General features: G+C 38.3%; 1 protein-coding gene across 11 annotated transcripts in view; it reads right to left on the bottom strand.

The window, feature by feature from the left end:
- LOC126210633 (zinc finger protein 239-like) overlaps window positions 1–15810 on the bottom strand; it is a 468318-nt gene that overhangs the window by 396438 nt on the left and 56070 nt on the right. For 10 of the 11 annotated variants that reach the window (XR_007540715.1, XM_049939948.1, XM_049939947.1 and 7 more), the window contains exon 3: window positions 1075–1143. The exons of the other annotated variant lie outside the window; for it this stretch is intronic. Coding sequence is in view for 9 of the 10 variants with exons in the window: in XM_049939948.1 (XP_049795905.1) it covers window positions 1075–1143 (69 nt within the window). In the remaining variant the exon portion in view is untranslated. The remainder of the gene's footprint in view (window positions 1–1074; window positions 1144–15810) is intronic. 11 annotated transcript variants of the gene reach the window in all.

Genomic DNA, 15810 nt, shown 5'->3' with positions numbered 1-15810 from the left:
CAGTATTTCTCAACTTCTGGACAGTGTTTGACTCATTACCATAGCCATACTACTTATTGAAAGTATGGTCAAATGGGACATCAGACAATATTTGTAACTGGATTAAGGATTACTCTGTAAAAAGAATGTAGCATATTATCTAGGATGGAGAGTCACTGACAGATGTACAAGTAACTTCAGGCATGCCCCAGCGACTTGTGTTGGGGCACTTGCTTTTCATGTTGTACAATAATGACATTACAAACAATATTAATAGTAACCTCATGGTTTTTTACAGATGACACAGATATTTATAAAGAAGTACTGTCTGAAAAAAGCTGAAAAATATTCAGTCTCATCTTTCCAAGATTTCAAAGGACTGTACCTCTAAATATTCAGAAACATCAAATTTTGCACTTCACAAAAGGAAAATATTTATTATCCAATGACTAAAGTAGGGATATAAAAGTGAACAACCACTTGGAATCAGAAGTAGGTAAAACAGGTAGCACATACTGGTAGGATAGTATGGAAATGAAATCAGCCTACAAGAGAGACAGCTCACTAAACACTCGTGCATCCCACCACAGAAAACTGCTAAAGTGTTGGGACCTGTACCAACTAAGACTAACAGAGGATATTGAAAACATATAAAAAAAAGACAGGAAGGATGTTCAGTGGGTTTACTGCACCTTTGGAAGTGCTGAAGAAAATAAACTGGAAGGTGTTTGGAGACAGACACAAACTACCACACAAAAGCCTGCTTATAAAGTATCAAGAACCAACTTTAAGAGATGAATCTAGGGGTATACAACTACCCTTTATGCTTCACTCCCACAGCAAATGCAGAGAAAAGGTTAGATTAATTAAAGCATACACAGAGGCATTTATGCAATCATTCTTTCTGTTCTCCACATTTGAATTGAATAAGAAATACCCTCTTCCATGCATTTCTCAGTGGTTTGCAGAGAATGGATATACATGTAAATGTAAAGGAATATTTAACAGCCATATGAAGCACTCTTCCTCATGCTGTGCACAGTGGCTTGCTCGGAATATATTTGAATGTAAAGACAGATGAATTTTAGTACTTACCAGAGCCTCCTCTTTAACAGATATGTACTCGATCTCTTGCTTAGGAGATGTGTGTGGTTCAGCTTCCACCTGAAGCAAAGAAAACTAGTTAAGTACAGGTGAAACACACATTACAAGAAGCACAGATGAAACCTGTCTACAGAATACGAATGATTACTTCAAGACAATTGATAATCTTGGTCAGACTGGTACTTGAATCAAAATTTCCTGTTTACAACAAGAACCGTAGCTTACCCTGACACTAGGGATGGACACAAAATGAATTCAATGCACTGATACTACTGGGTGGTTATAATTAAACTTTCCCTTTTTAACACATTATAACATGGCAACTAATTACTGTACAAGTACCTCTCGAACCTCCGGCGGGTCTCTTCATATGCTACGCTTCAGATTAGCACATGTGTGAATGTTCCCTGGTAAACCCTGTCCTTAAGGTAGTCCCACAACCAGAAATCACAGGGAGTGGGATCAGGTGTTACCGTATTTACTCGAATCTAAGCCGCACTCGAATCTAAGCCGCACCTGAAAAACGAGACTCGAAATCAAGGAAAAAAAAATTTCCCGAATCTAAGCCGCACCTGAAATTTGAGACTCGAAATTCAAGGGGACAAAAGTTTTAGGCCGCACCTCCAAATTACCAAGCGAGGTGGCGCAGTGGTTAGCACACTGGACTCGCATTCGGGAGGATGACGGTTCAATCCCGTCTCCGGCCATCCTGATTTAGGTTTTCCGTGATTTCCCTAAATCGTTTCAGGCAAATGCCGGGATGGTTCCTTTGAAAGGGCACGGCCAATTTCCTTCCCAAACCTTCCCTAACCCGAGCTTGCGCTCCATCTCTAATGACCTCATTGTCGCCGGGACGTTAAACACTAACCACCACCACCACCACCTCCAAATTGAAACAACGTTGGTCCATTGTAATATGAGACACAATTTAGGTCGAATGAAAGACGATACAGTTACAGTAGTTTGGTTTGAGTCATAAGGTTCGCAGTTAAGCTTTACCAGGTAGCCATTGCTATGCGTCAGACGCTCCGTCCGTATTTATACGTACCCTTCCTTTTTCACGTGCTCCGTCTGGTTTGAATCAATTGCGTATTTTTCTTTGATCTGATAAGTGCAGTTCTCTTTGTTATAGGTGTTTACGTCACTCTAGGCTGAAAATGCATTATTGTACTGCGTCATGCATTGTTTGTCGCATTTTGATAATGTGTGTTTATGACCTGTCGCCGTTCGCGGCATGGCTTGCTTTTGTGCGCGCTACCACCGCTTACAATAAAAAAAAAGAGAGGAATTGTCTCATTAACGAAACAGTGGCAAGAGACTGCTATTTGGTGTTACTTACACTGCTGCTTTCTTTGATAATGATCAACAAGAACCAAATAATAGACTGCGTATGATAGAAGATGTTCTGAATGAGAGTTTAGCTAAAATTTTTCTCCATTTGAAAATCTTTGCAGACGCCTCTTTTGTATATTACATTCTGCACAGAAATTAGAGTCATCTTAGATTTAAAAATCTAGTCAATTGCCGTGCTTCATTCCTGACTGTATCACTATTAGGCATAAGAATAATACGAATATTACGGCCCAAGTGGGTTGCATCATGCAGCCTCGCAGGCGCTCAGCGGCCAACGCGGCACTATGCTTTCGAATTTTTTCAAATTGTTGCATCCTTGAGCCCCCGTTCACCAGATGTATGTCTAGCGATTGGTGGCTGACGCTACGGATCATACTTTATTAATAATTATAGCACAAGGTTACATCACCAGTTAAAGTTACATTCTCGGCAAGTACACCAAATCCTTCAATCCATACATGTATTTTTTCATCATTACTAACTTTACATATGTATATTCTTCCGCGCTTGCTGTTGTCTCACACTAGTTTCGTAGGATTTAAATGAGATAGCAGCAAATACGAAAGAATACATGGCAAAATGTTTATATCTGTATTATTCTTATGGTGAAGAGAATATTGCATGTGATTCACTATTCATAAAAGTTCCTATTAGCAACCATCTCTTCTCACAGGTAGGAAAAAATTCAGAATGTAGAGTTGGCCATATTGACAAACATTCCAAACAGTCTTGCCAGTCGGATTTTCGTAGTACGTCGGAATGCTGCTACATTCGAAGATGAACAATACGGAATTTGTGTTTACTTTTTTGGATAATGTATGAAAATGCAGTGGTCGAAACTCGGGGCGGAGAAAAAAAGCTCGTTTTCCACCTTTTTTTTAATTTATTTACTGACGCAGAGGTTTTAGCGCCAGTATTTATCTTTATGCCTGCAAAGCATGCCTGTGTAGCACTACATATATTCGTCGGCTGAAGTTAGTTGTGGCGGCACCTACCAACATTTTTCAAAATTTCCGCTTACTTTGCACTCAATTCTATGCCGCAGGCAGTTTTCTGGATTACAAAAACCAGAAAAAAAGTGCGGCTTAGATTCGAGTAAATACGGTAATCCTGGCTAAGCATTTGGAAATGATCAGCTGATAATGAAATCGTATCCAATTACGTAAAAGTGAACCAGATGAACTTCACAAGTGATGTGCAGTAGCACACCATCTTGCATGAAAACTGTTGAGTTCAACATGTCTATCTCCTGTAGGCTGGATATGACATGCTGGTGAGGCATTTCATAGTAATGCTGGCCAATCCCACTGCACATTTTTGGCCATTGAGTGCCAACCTGTTCAATGAGGAATGGACCAATGTTGAACATAGCCATGAAGCCACACCATACAATGACATGCTCACCATACAGAGCAACTTCATGTAGAGTGACTGGAAGTGAAGATCTCCACACTTAACAATTCTGTGTGTTCACCTCACCCATCAGAGAAAAATGAGCTTTGTCTGTCCATAGGGTGGTGCAGGGCCAGCCCTCGTCAACTTCAATCCATGTGAGAAAGTGAAGAGCGAAGTCAACACATTGTTGGGCATCCTGTGGTGCAAGCTGCTGTACAATATGGATCTTGTGTGTTCAACTGTAATGACACAGCATGCACACTGCCCGATGATCAAGAATTGCGTTCGGCATTGCCTGTCATAGCAGCAATGATTTCATCAACCAGCTGTGGTGCAACCAGTCATTGGCCTCTTCCCGGAGTGACACCCAATTTTCATAATGTAGCTTCACCAATAATGCCCTGCTCCTTTTGTCCTGACTGCTACTGGTCAGGTGTGTGCGACTATGAATCACGATGACTGATCCCGGCACGTGGTGACCATAGTTGGAACTGGATGGTGGCACTGTGACGCATGGAAATCGTGCACCCCTTACTCTGTGCATTAATGTCAGAAAGTTTGGTACTCATATGGTAATTAGTTCCCATGTTATAATGTGTTAAATAGGGAAAGTTTAATTATAATAAGCTGCTACATAAATCAAAGGGGATGAAACCAACCTTTACATTGTAGATTCGGCAGCATTCTCTGGTCTCAATTTGTGTCTATATCAGTGAAGATACATCTGCAGCCTGCCACAATTTCAGAATGATTTCAATGTAATAGTTTTGGACCTGTGCCCTTAAGCAGCTGTCACTGAGGATTCATTGCACAAATTTCACATTATTGTCCTTTATAGGCTGTGCAGCTGTAGTGTTGCTCTTCATGTTCACTTTGATACATTTTGGAATCACTTTTACTGCTATATAGTTTTTGTTAAATACAATTGGATGAGAATTTTTAAAAAAAAATTCTCTCTATTTGGTGAGGTACCAACAACATTATTTCACCCTTTATGATTTCAGAACACTGCAACTATGAGAACTGAAGAGCCCCCTCCCTCCCATTAATAGATCAGATGGGCACTACCAAAACAGCTACTACAGGGTTGCAGAGTATATGGGGCATGCATGTGACTTTTTTTTAGGCTAGAGAAAGCCCTCCACAGGACCAAGAAGATATACTCTGATTTCAGATGGTGAAGAATATATCCACATTAATTAAAGATAGTAACATTTGTTGTGGTAGACTGAACAAAGAAAACATTAATGTAGTGTTATTTAACTGCAGGACCGTCTATTGATAGGTCCCAGAACTCATCTTACAATACCCACATAGTACTAGGGGTGACAAGCTGGCAGAAACCAAATGTCAATAGCAACCAAATTTTAAATTTCAAATGGAATGCATATTGCAAACACAGGTTGAACACCAGTGGGAGAGGAGTGTTTATAGATGTAAAAAAAGAAAAGAAAAGAAAAAAAATTATAATATCCATTCAGGTTGGTACAGATTCTGAATTCAAAATAATTTGGGTGGACATAAGTGTTAAAGGTGGATCAGACATGGTTATTGGATACTTTTACAGACTCTCCTGCTTTAGGGACATTTGAGTGGAAACTTTGAGAACAGCTGATGTAAATTCCTGGGTCAGTTTATAGTATTTGGTGGATACTTCAACTTACCAGATATAGACTGGGAGACTCAAGAGATTAAGGCAGGTAGTAGGGACAGGGAATCATGTGAAATTGTTCTAAATGCCTTACCCAAAAATCATCTTGAGCAGCTAATCAGGTGATTGACTCTTGGCGGCAACATATTAGATCTCCTAGTCACCAAAAATCCCAAACTTGTCAATTCACTTTTCCTAGAACAGGGAATCTGTGTTTATAAGGCCTCACAGAATATTGCTGTAAATAGTAATATCAAGAAAGGTGAGAAAATATTTCCATGCAGCAGAAGTGGCAAACAAAGTTGTGGCAGATGGGGAAAGAGCTGCTGTGGCTTGACAGCTATGTTAGAAAGCTTCTACTAAAGCAAAGAGAGTTGCACTGCAAATTTAAGTGTAGCAAAAGTCTCACAGACAAACAAAAACAGAATGAAGCCAAAATTAGTGTAATAAGAATCATGAATGAAGTGTTCAACAAATTCAAAAGTAGAATTCTTTCTATCAATGAGACAGAAAATCCTAAAAAGTTTTAATCTGTAAACAGATTGAAGCCATCTGTCCAGACTCTCCATAGAATACTAAATGCCTTTCTCCAAACTGCTTCACTAAGAAAGATCACACTGTAGTTCCTCCTCCATGCTGTTGCACTCACATCAAAATGACAGATATTGAAATATGTCACTGTGTACTGAGGTCATTTTATGCAACCCCACATGACAGAGCAACACTGTTTGCCAGTTCACTCTCGAGATTTGTCAAAATGTTGGAGACTAACTGGTAACGTATATGATGACATCTTAGATCTATTATACAAATTTTATCTGACTACTTTATCACACTAACGTATCAAGTAATGTCATTTTCATTGTGTTACATACTGGAAAGTTGTTATTTCCACACTTCCCATTATGATATCTGCTGTTAATTTAGTCATTTCTGATGGTGAAACATAGTTCAAGAAGCAAAGTTTCTGGACCATTTGCAAAAGAGCAAGCACTAAAACAGAATAAACTTACAGAAACATCCAAAATCTGTGTGACTACACAAGTAATTACACCAACAAAGATTGGAGACAGATGGATAAGTATAGCAGAAGTAAGGTGTATCTTGGTCCAAAAATACTGTGTAACTCATGGCCAATCCTCGTGTGTATTTTTTACAGTATCACTCCATCTGCTAACAGTCACCCAAACCTCAGAGAGGGAACTTAAATTGATTATGTGGCTGTCACCTGTCTGAAAATCATTCCTGGTAAAGAAATAGTGCTGGTTGCATAAAATGACACTGGTAGGGGCAGCTGTTATCACCCTATGTAATGATCAACTTCGGATCTGGGTGTTCACAGTCTATAAGTGGTTCAAATCTTTGACATAAAAGTAATTGGCAAGAAATTACAAAATAAATATTGTCTAACACACTAGCATAAAACCCTCAATAACCTTTTTTGCTGGTATTACTAATAATATAATTTGACAGAAAAAAAAATCTTCTGAGCAGGCGGTGCCAGGAGAAAACACATGAAAGTTAAGGAAATATGCCTGGCAGAAGGGCTGAAGAGGCAGGAAGAGGGATTGAGAATAAGGACTGGCAAGTCACTCAGAACCCTAGGTCAGGGAAGACTTGCCAGACAGGATGAGAAGGAAAGACTGACGCTGGGGACTGCACCAAATGGAGTCTGAAAACCTGAGAGCTTAAAAGTGAAAGACAGGATAATAAGCAAGACAGAGATTACTTTTATTAACTCTTGCATGATGATCTGTTAGTAATCAGTCTTTCCTTCTCATCCTGCCTGGTCAGTCTTCCCTGATCCTTCCTGAAATCTCCTGAACCTTATCAGTCCTTTTCTTTCATTCCTCTTTCTTCATCTTTAACCATTCTGCCAGAAGAATTAGCTACTGGCTCCAAAGGCTTGCACATTTTCTTCAATTTTACATCTATTTTCTCCTACCCCTCGGTGATTATATTTTTTTATCCATCCAATTATATTACATTTTCAATAATTGGTTATTTTCATTGGTAATAGGGGTAATAGGTTATGTATGAATAAAAATGATTATCAAAGTTTTTATGTTGGTATGTCAGAATTTCTTCTATTCACTCCTGGCTGATCACTTTTGCATAAAAGCTTTTGATCACTTGCCAGTTATGAACACTGATATCATTATAAATGATCAAAAGTAGCCACCAATCATTTATGTCATGCTTCTGAGACTGTAAGTGTAAATTGTTTCTATAACAAATTGTATTAAGCATTGAAACCTGAAATTAAACACATTGTCTTGAAGGGGAATCACTTTCAAATCAACTTGTGAATTTTCTATGGTTTAGGGTTCAGTGTGTCAGAGTCCTCAATTCTCATCAAAGATTTTTCTCAAAGGTGCCTTATTCTTAGTTTCTTGTAACACCTGAGGATAGTGAGATAACAGTTCTTGCATGTTTGAATTTCTGCATTCTTCACATTCAGTAATACGTAAAGATTTAAAATGTCCGTTCGAAGATGTAGTCATACCATCTGCTTCTAATAGCTTATCTCACAAATTTTATATTTTCTGGTATTCATGCTCACAGAAGTAACTCCATATCACATTTCTATTTGGGTTCATTAAGATTAGCTTTCAAATTCAGGAGCAGCTGTTAAATTCAGACAGTCTCACACACAGTATAAGAGAGGAGCACATGAAATACTACACTTGAAGACTGCTTTTGCAGACCATCTGGGCCTCTGTCAGATGAAAGCCGCTTGTGGGGTAACTGTTACAGAAGGCTCTCAGAAAATTCCACTAATCCTCCCCACAGTGAACACAACTCTTGAGGGTTCTGAATTCAACTGCATTAAATGTGGGAGTTTTCTCATAATCATTAGAGATGTGAAATTTTTTGCATCCTCATCGTCTACAAATGACCAGACGTGTGTGCAGCTAATTTTATTATAGCTAAAAACAAAGATGATGTGACTTACCAAATGAAAGTGCTGGCAGGTCGACAGACACACAAACGAACACAAACATACACACAAAATTCAAGCTTTCGCAACAAACTGTTGCCTCATCAGGAAAGAGGGAAGGAGAGGGAAAGACGAAAGGATGTGGGTTTTAAGGGAGAGGGTAAGGAGTCATTCCAATCCCGGGAGCGGAAAGACTTACCTTAGGGGGAAAAAGGACAGGTATACACTCGCACACACACACATATCCATCCACACATATACAGACACAAGCAGACATATTTAAAGTTTAAATTTATATTAAATATTTAAAGTTTAAATATGTCTGCTTGTGTCTGTATATGTGTGGATGGATATGTGTGTGTGTACGAGTGTATACCTGTCCTTTTTCCCCCTAAGGTAAGTCTTTCCGCTCCCGGGATTGGAATGACTCCTTACCCTCTCCCTTAAAACCCACATCCTTTCGTCTTTCCCTCTCCTTCCCTCTTTCCTGATGAGGCAACAGTTTGTTGCGAAAGCTTGAATTTTGTGTGTATGTTTGTGTTCGTTTGTGTGTCTGTTGACCTGCCAGCACTTTCATTTGGTAAGTCACATCATATTTGTTTTTAGATATATTTTTCCTACGTGGAATGTTTCCCTCTGTTATAACCATATCATTAATTTTATTATAGTTTTGATAATTATGCAGCACTTTCAAAATCTATGGTATCAAACGTCAGAGCCTCTTACAACCTATCTTTCAGGGAAGTGTTCACAAGAAACCACCTCGAAGTATGAAACTAAAGATGTATTAAGCAAAATAAACAGTTATAAAGCCCTAAGAGAAGAATCACTCAATGCAGAGCTGTTTAATTAGGCAAGGAAGTCATTTATAGACAGATTCCTAAACTACTTAAGTATGGCCTGGTGAGGAGATGATATACCTGTCTTCAAAAAAAGGAGACCTAAAGAACTGTGATAACTACTGAGGAATAAGCTTGTTGAAATTGGCATACAAAATTTTTGCGATCATCAAAATGAAATTAAGTGATCATATGGCATTATTCTAAAGGTGGCAGGGGTAAAATACAGGGAGCAAAAGGCTATTTACAATTTGTACAGAAACCAGATGGCAGTTATAAGAGTCGAGGGGCATGATAGGGAAGCAGTGGTTGGGAAGGGAGTGAGACAGGGTTGTAGCCTCTCCCTGATGTTATTCAATCTGTATATTGAGCAAGCAGTAAAGGAAACAAAAGAAAAATTCGGAGTAGGTATTAAAATCCAGGGAGAAGAAATAAAAACTTTGAGGTTTGCCGATGACATTGTAATTCTGTCAGAGACAGCAAAGGACTTGGAAGAGCAGTTGAACGGAATGGACAGTGTCTTGAAAGGAGGATATAAGATGAACATCAACAAAAGCAAAACGAGGATAATGGAATGTAGTCGAATTAAGTCGGGTGATGCTGAGGGAATTAGATTAGGAAAGGAGACACTTAAAGTAGTAAATGAGTTTTGCTATTTGGAGAGCAAAATAAGTGATGATGGTCGAAGTAGAGAGGATATAAAATGTAGACTGGCAATGGCAAGGAAAGCGTTTCTGAAGAAGAGAAATTTGTTAACATCAAGTATAGATTTAAATGTCAGGAAGTCGTTTCTGAAAGTATTTGTATGGAGTGTAGCCATGTATGGAAGTGAAACATGGACAATAAGTAGTTTGGACAAGAAGAGAATAGAAGCTTTCGAGATGTGGTGCTACAGAAGAATGTTGAAGATTAGGTGGGTAAATCACATAACTAATGAGGAGGTATTGAATAGGATTGGGAAGAAGAGAAGTTTGTGGCACAACTCGACTAGAAGAAGGGATCGGTTGGTAGGACATGTTCTGAGGCATCAAGGGACCACAAATTTAGCATTGGAGGGCAGCGTGGAGGGTAAAAATCGTAGGGGAGACCAAGAGATGAATACACTAAGCAGATTCAGAAGGATGTAGGTTGCAGTAGGTACTGGGAGATGAAGGAGCTTGCACAGGATAGATTAGCATGGAGAGCTGCATCAAACCAGTCTCAGGACTGAAGACCACAACAACAACATGGCATTATTGGCTGGAAGACTCCATCTGGAGTTGTTCAGGCCCCTATTGTGGGTCTTTTTATTTGATGCCACTTTGGTGATATGTGCACTGATGATAATGACACGATGAGGAAAACATGATACCCCATCCTTGAGCAGATAAAATCTCTGATCCAGCCAGAAATTAATCCCAGGACCCCATGATCTGAAGGCAGTAACTCCTACTACTGGACCAAGAGCTGTGGTCCAAAATAAATTTTGCACAGATTATGAATCCATCCCATGAGTGAAGAACAAAATGGCTTTTAAAAATGAAGATCATGCTGCAATGGCTATTTTTCACTGAATTTGCTAATACCAAAAAATGGAGAATTCTAGAAACACACATTATCTTTGTCAACTTTAAAAAAGCTTTTTATAAAGTAACAAATTATTACATATTCTAGCAGGTTTTCGTATTCCCCAAGTTCTTTATCAGAGTAGGGCAGAATAGTTGTGGGACTACAACAGGGATGCAGCCTTTTACCACTGACCAAGAGAGGAGACAAATGCCACATGAATTCATTCAAAGCAACAGGAATGCAAAGCTTGATGTTTTACTTTTTGCAGATGATTTGGCTCTTGTAGCACCTGAAGAAGATGATCTGCAGTGTTCTGTACACAATTTTCATATTGTATCTGAATAATACAGCATGGGACACTGACACTGGGAAAAAATCTATGGCCTCCTATGGAAAATACCCAGTGCAAAGTAAGATGTGTTTGAAAAATAAAATTTTAGAAACTAAACAAATTCACATATTTTAACTACAAATTATCCTCTCTAGAGTAAACAGAGCTACACTACCAGGTGTACAGAAACAGTGGAAATCACTGATAATGTGAGGAAACCTTCCCTTGTCCAGAAGCACACCAGCATCCAACTTTATAAGACCTTAGCAAGACCTTTGCTACGCTATGGCAGTGAAGCCTGGACAGTAAAAGAAAAGATGTGAAAAGGCTGACAGTGTGTGAAATTAAATTACTGAGACAAACAGCCAGTTGCACCAAATGAGATCACAAAAGCAACAAAGATGTAGTGAAGGAACTAAAAATGGAACCCATGACACATTATATTCAGAACTACCAAAACAACTGGAGGAAACACCGACAAGGAGAAATCTCAAAGTGAATTACAAAATTCATGCTACACTACTATTCCATAAACGTAAGATCATTAGGCTGATCATATGAAAAGATGTGAGAACTTCTCAATGAGGCTGTAACAGATCAAGAAGCTTAATACCTTTAAGGAAACTGACAATGATGATGATGATGATGATGATGATAATAATCATGATGATTAAATAAGACAAAAGTACTCCAAAAATTTGTTATTTATATGTAGATGATATCCAATATACCAAGGATGGCCAAGAAATTGGCACACAGGCAGCGCTCTTGCTTGCCTACTATAGTTCTCTCACCTGGCTGCACACTTCCCCACTGCCATGCCGTTCCCTCTGAGCATGAGGAGGAAAAAAAGGAAAAACTGTGAAAGTGCAGCAATTCAATGTCAATGTAGTTGCGCTAAATATGATTTGATTTCTTATTTCTCAATAACACAGATCACAAGCAAAACAAATTTTCAGTAGTGCTTAATTATTTTTGGCATGCTGAAGACTTGATATAATTTTTATCTTGTAAAAGCTATTGGCATACAGACATATGCAGGAAATTACCAGAGGGACCCTCTGTGGTACACAACCACTGTAAAGAAACTTCTAAATAAACAGAGATTACTGCATAATAGGTGTAAAGCAGAGGGTTATATATAGAGAGACACTGAATTAAATGTGTTTAGTTGTCAAGAGATTAATGTGTGAAGCCTTCAAAGACTACTGTAGCAGAATATTGTCTAATGATCCTTCACAAACCCAAAGAAATTCTGGTCATTAATAAAGGACGTTAGTGGCACCAAAGTTAGTGTCCAGACCTAGTGAGTGAGACGGGAACTGAAACTGAGGGTAGCAAAGCAAAAGCTAAAATGGTTAACCCCACTTTCAAATGTTCCTTTAGAAGGAAGCAACAGAACTGCCAATTTAATCCTCGTACCACTGAAAAGATGAGCAAAATCAGTATAAGTGTAAGTGGTGTTGATGAATAGCTGAAATCAGTTGAACAAAGCTCCAGGTCCCGATGAAATCCCTGTCAGATTCTATACTGAATTTGAAGCTGTGTCAGCTCTTCTTCTATCTTAGATCCCTTGAAAAAAAATATCATTCTCATTTCTTTGGAAAGCACAGGTCACACCCATCTATAAAGAGGTTGTAGAATGGGGTGCATACAACTGCCATCCAATATCCCTGACACTGACTTGTTGTAGAATCTTGCAACATATTCTGCGCTACAACTGATGCCCATGAGAAAGACAGGCCATGGCACATACGTCACGAAGGTAGGCCTGAACTTGTAATGGTACTTCTGCGTTCTTGTCAAATCGGTACCAGAACGTTTAAGTTCTACCACTGTAAAGATCAAAGATCCGCGATTCGGAATGTCAGAACTGTGTAGTAAGTAGTGGCAGGAACACCACTACGAAATTACGCAGCACTAACACTCCAAACCATCAACTCTCGGAGAGAGAATTATAACCATGTTCAACCTAATAGTAAATTATTGAACTATTTTTCTCTGAATCATACAGTTTATGGGAAAAGCAGTGAGAATAATTACTTTTGGAAACCTTTTATCACACAAAGCCTGTTATAATGATAAACTGTTTCGTTTAATAAAATGGCCGCCAGCCCAAATTGGGCACAGTGTCTACACAAAAAGATGAAGTCAATTTTCAACACTGAATAAATAACTATTTTCACTTACTACATAATTTAAACACAACCACTTAATTTCCATTTACTATGGTCACTTGGCAGTAAGTACTATTAATTCCACTTTCTGTTACTTATGGAATTTACCACTATCCTTCAGTAATTATTTAAAGAAGACACCTGTATGTTTCAACAAGGATATAAAAAAAATATTAAACTTATAGCTATCATTCGTATGACGGAAACTATTATTTAACATGACTAAATTTCATTTCTTTAGGACTGTTATTTGTTAATGTTTTACTAACACCAATATTTGTCTGGCTTTCTTTGACATGGAGAAGCAACACAAACAATTACTGTTAAGACTGTTGCAGTTAAACAATTAAATTACTTTACTTTCAGAAATGCTATTGAAAACTTATCCACATGGTCACGCAAAGTGATGGCCCTTAAACTGATACATGCAAACTTTAGTATTTAATAATGATTTTCATAATTTACTACCAAAACAGTACTATTGCCAGTAATTTACTATTATTCAAGCTTCAATAAACATCAGGATACTCGGAATAAATTCGTTTAGGTAAGGAACCTACTGAGGAAAATGAAATAGGAAAATTACGGTTAAACACAAAGGTACATTTAACACTTATATTCCACTGATTGAAGATGGATGGTTCATACTTTGATACACTTCTAAATAGAGTATTTTGCCTGTTACGGATGTCGAAGGTGGTGTGAGGCGGTGCTGCGTAGTAACATTGGGCGGGTACGGCTCTTGATGTACATAGCTCTGTCTTCCTCTTGGTGGTGACACTAAAATTTCAAATTTCTGAGCTATTAATTTATTGCTGTACTGCACCAATCATGTAGAACACGTCCAAGGCCAAAACTCAGTCTTGCAGGTAAATTCGGGGCCTCTAGTGCTTGACCAACGTAATGCGTGTTCGTCACTTGTAGGGCAGCTAGCAACTGTCTGAGCCACTTGCGCACCAATTCTCACTCGTGCGCCCCACCATCTTTTCCATTCCACCACAGAACAGAGTTCCATTCTACTTATGATCCCTACACCTTTTCAATTTACACTTCTGCTTATAAAAACCCTAAGTATGAACCATCTACAATTGCATGACAGCATATACATACAAAATTGACATAATTAATTATAGTTGTACTTGAAATATTACATAATTATTTACAAACTATGTTTTAATACATTTATTCCACCTATGTCAAAGAGGTTATTTTAAAACGATAACTACACCAACAAAAGCTTACTCTCGTTATAGTATTTGCTTAATTTTTCAAAATAATTACAGAACAAAAAATTTTAAAATATACAGATTAATGGCAGTATTATATTTACAATAGCATTACAAACTCACTCTGCTCAGCAGACAAAATGCATTCCTGAACCTGTTAACTCGCAACTGGGCATGTATGTACTAATAAGAATTGCATTTTCTACTGGAATCTGCTATTATGAAGTTTTACTGATTAGCAGTGCTACAACAAACAGTACTCAATATAAATGATATAACAGCTTGTTTGTAGAATTTAGTATCTTCTGCTTAACAGTCCTCATTCATACAAGAAGTAGGCCATATGCAGCTGATAATAATTTTGGCATGATTTTAATTTTATTGTACACCGGTATAGCCGAAAGAAATTATAAGTAGGTCTATGGACTTCCGATCAATGTAGGACTAATAACAGTAAGATTCCATAACCGTGAAACCCAGTGGAAGATGCAATTCTCGTTTGTACGTACACACCTAGTTACGAGTTAACAGGTGTAGAAATGTAGTTTGTCTGCTGAGTTGAGTGAGGGAGTGCAGGCCTACCTTCATGACGTATGCACCACTGCCTGTCTTTCTCAGAAGCCTCAACTAAATCACAATGAAGTATCTTGAACACAATGAACTCCTCAGTCACAGTAAGCTCGGATTCTGAAAACACCGACTGTGTGGAACCCAACTTGGACTTTTCTGATATGATGTACTGGATGCTTTGGATCATGACAGGCTGGTAGATCCCATATTTCCAAAAAGCATTTTAGTCAGTACCACACCTGTGCTTCTTGTCAAAAGTATGTTATATGAGGTATCAACAGAAATTTGTGACTGGACTGACAACATTTTGGTAGGAAGGACACAGCATGTTATCTTGGATGGAGAGTCATCATCAGATGTAGAAATAATTTTGGGTGTGCCCCAGCAAAGTTTGTTGGGACCCTTGCTGTACATTTTGTACATCAATAACATTGCAGAAAATATTAATGGTAATCTCAGACTTTTTTCAGATCATGGAGTTATCTATGATGGAGTAATGTCTGAAAGAAGATGCATAAATATCCAGTCAGACCTTGATAGGACTTCAAAGTGAAGCAAAGACAGCTTTGGCTAAAGCAGGTGGTAGACTTTGGTTTATTGGTAGAATACTGGGGAAATGCAATTTGTCTACAAAGAAGATTACTTACAAATCACTCATACAACTGGTTCTAGAATACTGCACAAGAGCTTGGGAGC

The sequence above is a fragment of the Schistocerca nitens genome, chromosome 10, assembly GCF_023898315.1.
Source record: "Schistocerca nitens isolate TAMUIC-IGC-003100 chromosome 10, iqSchNite1.1, whole genome shotgun sequence".
Classification (NCBI taxonomy): domain Eukaryota; kingdom Metazoa; phylum Arthropoda; class Insecta; order Orthoptera; family Acrididae; genus Schistocerca; species Schistocerca nitens.
The sequence above is the reverse complement of the archived record's forward strand: the minus strand, read 5'-3'. Positions and strand labels throughout refer to the sequence as shown.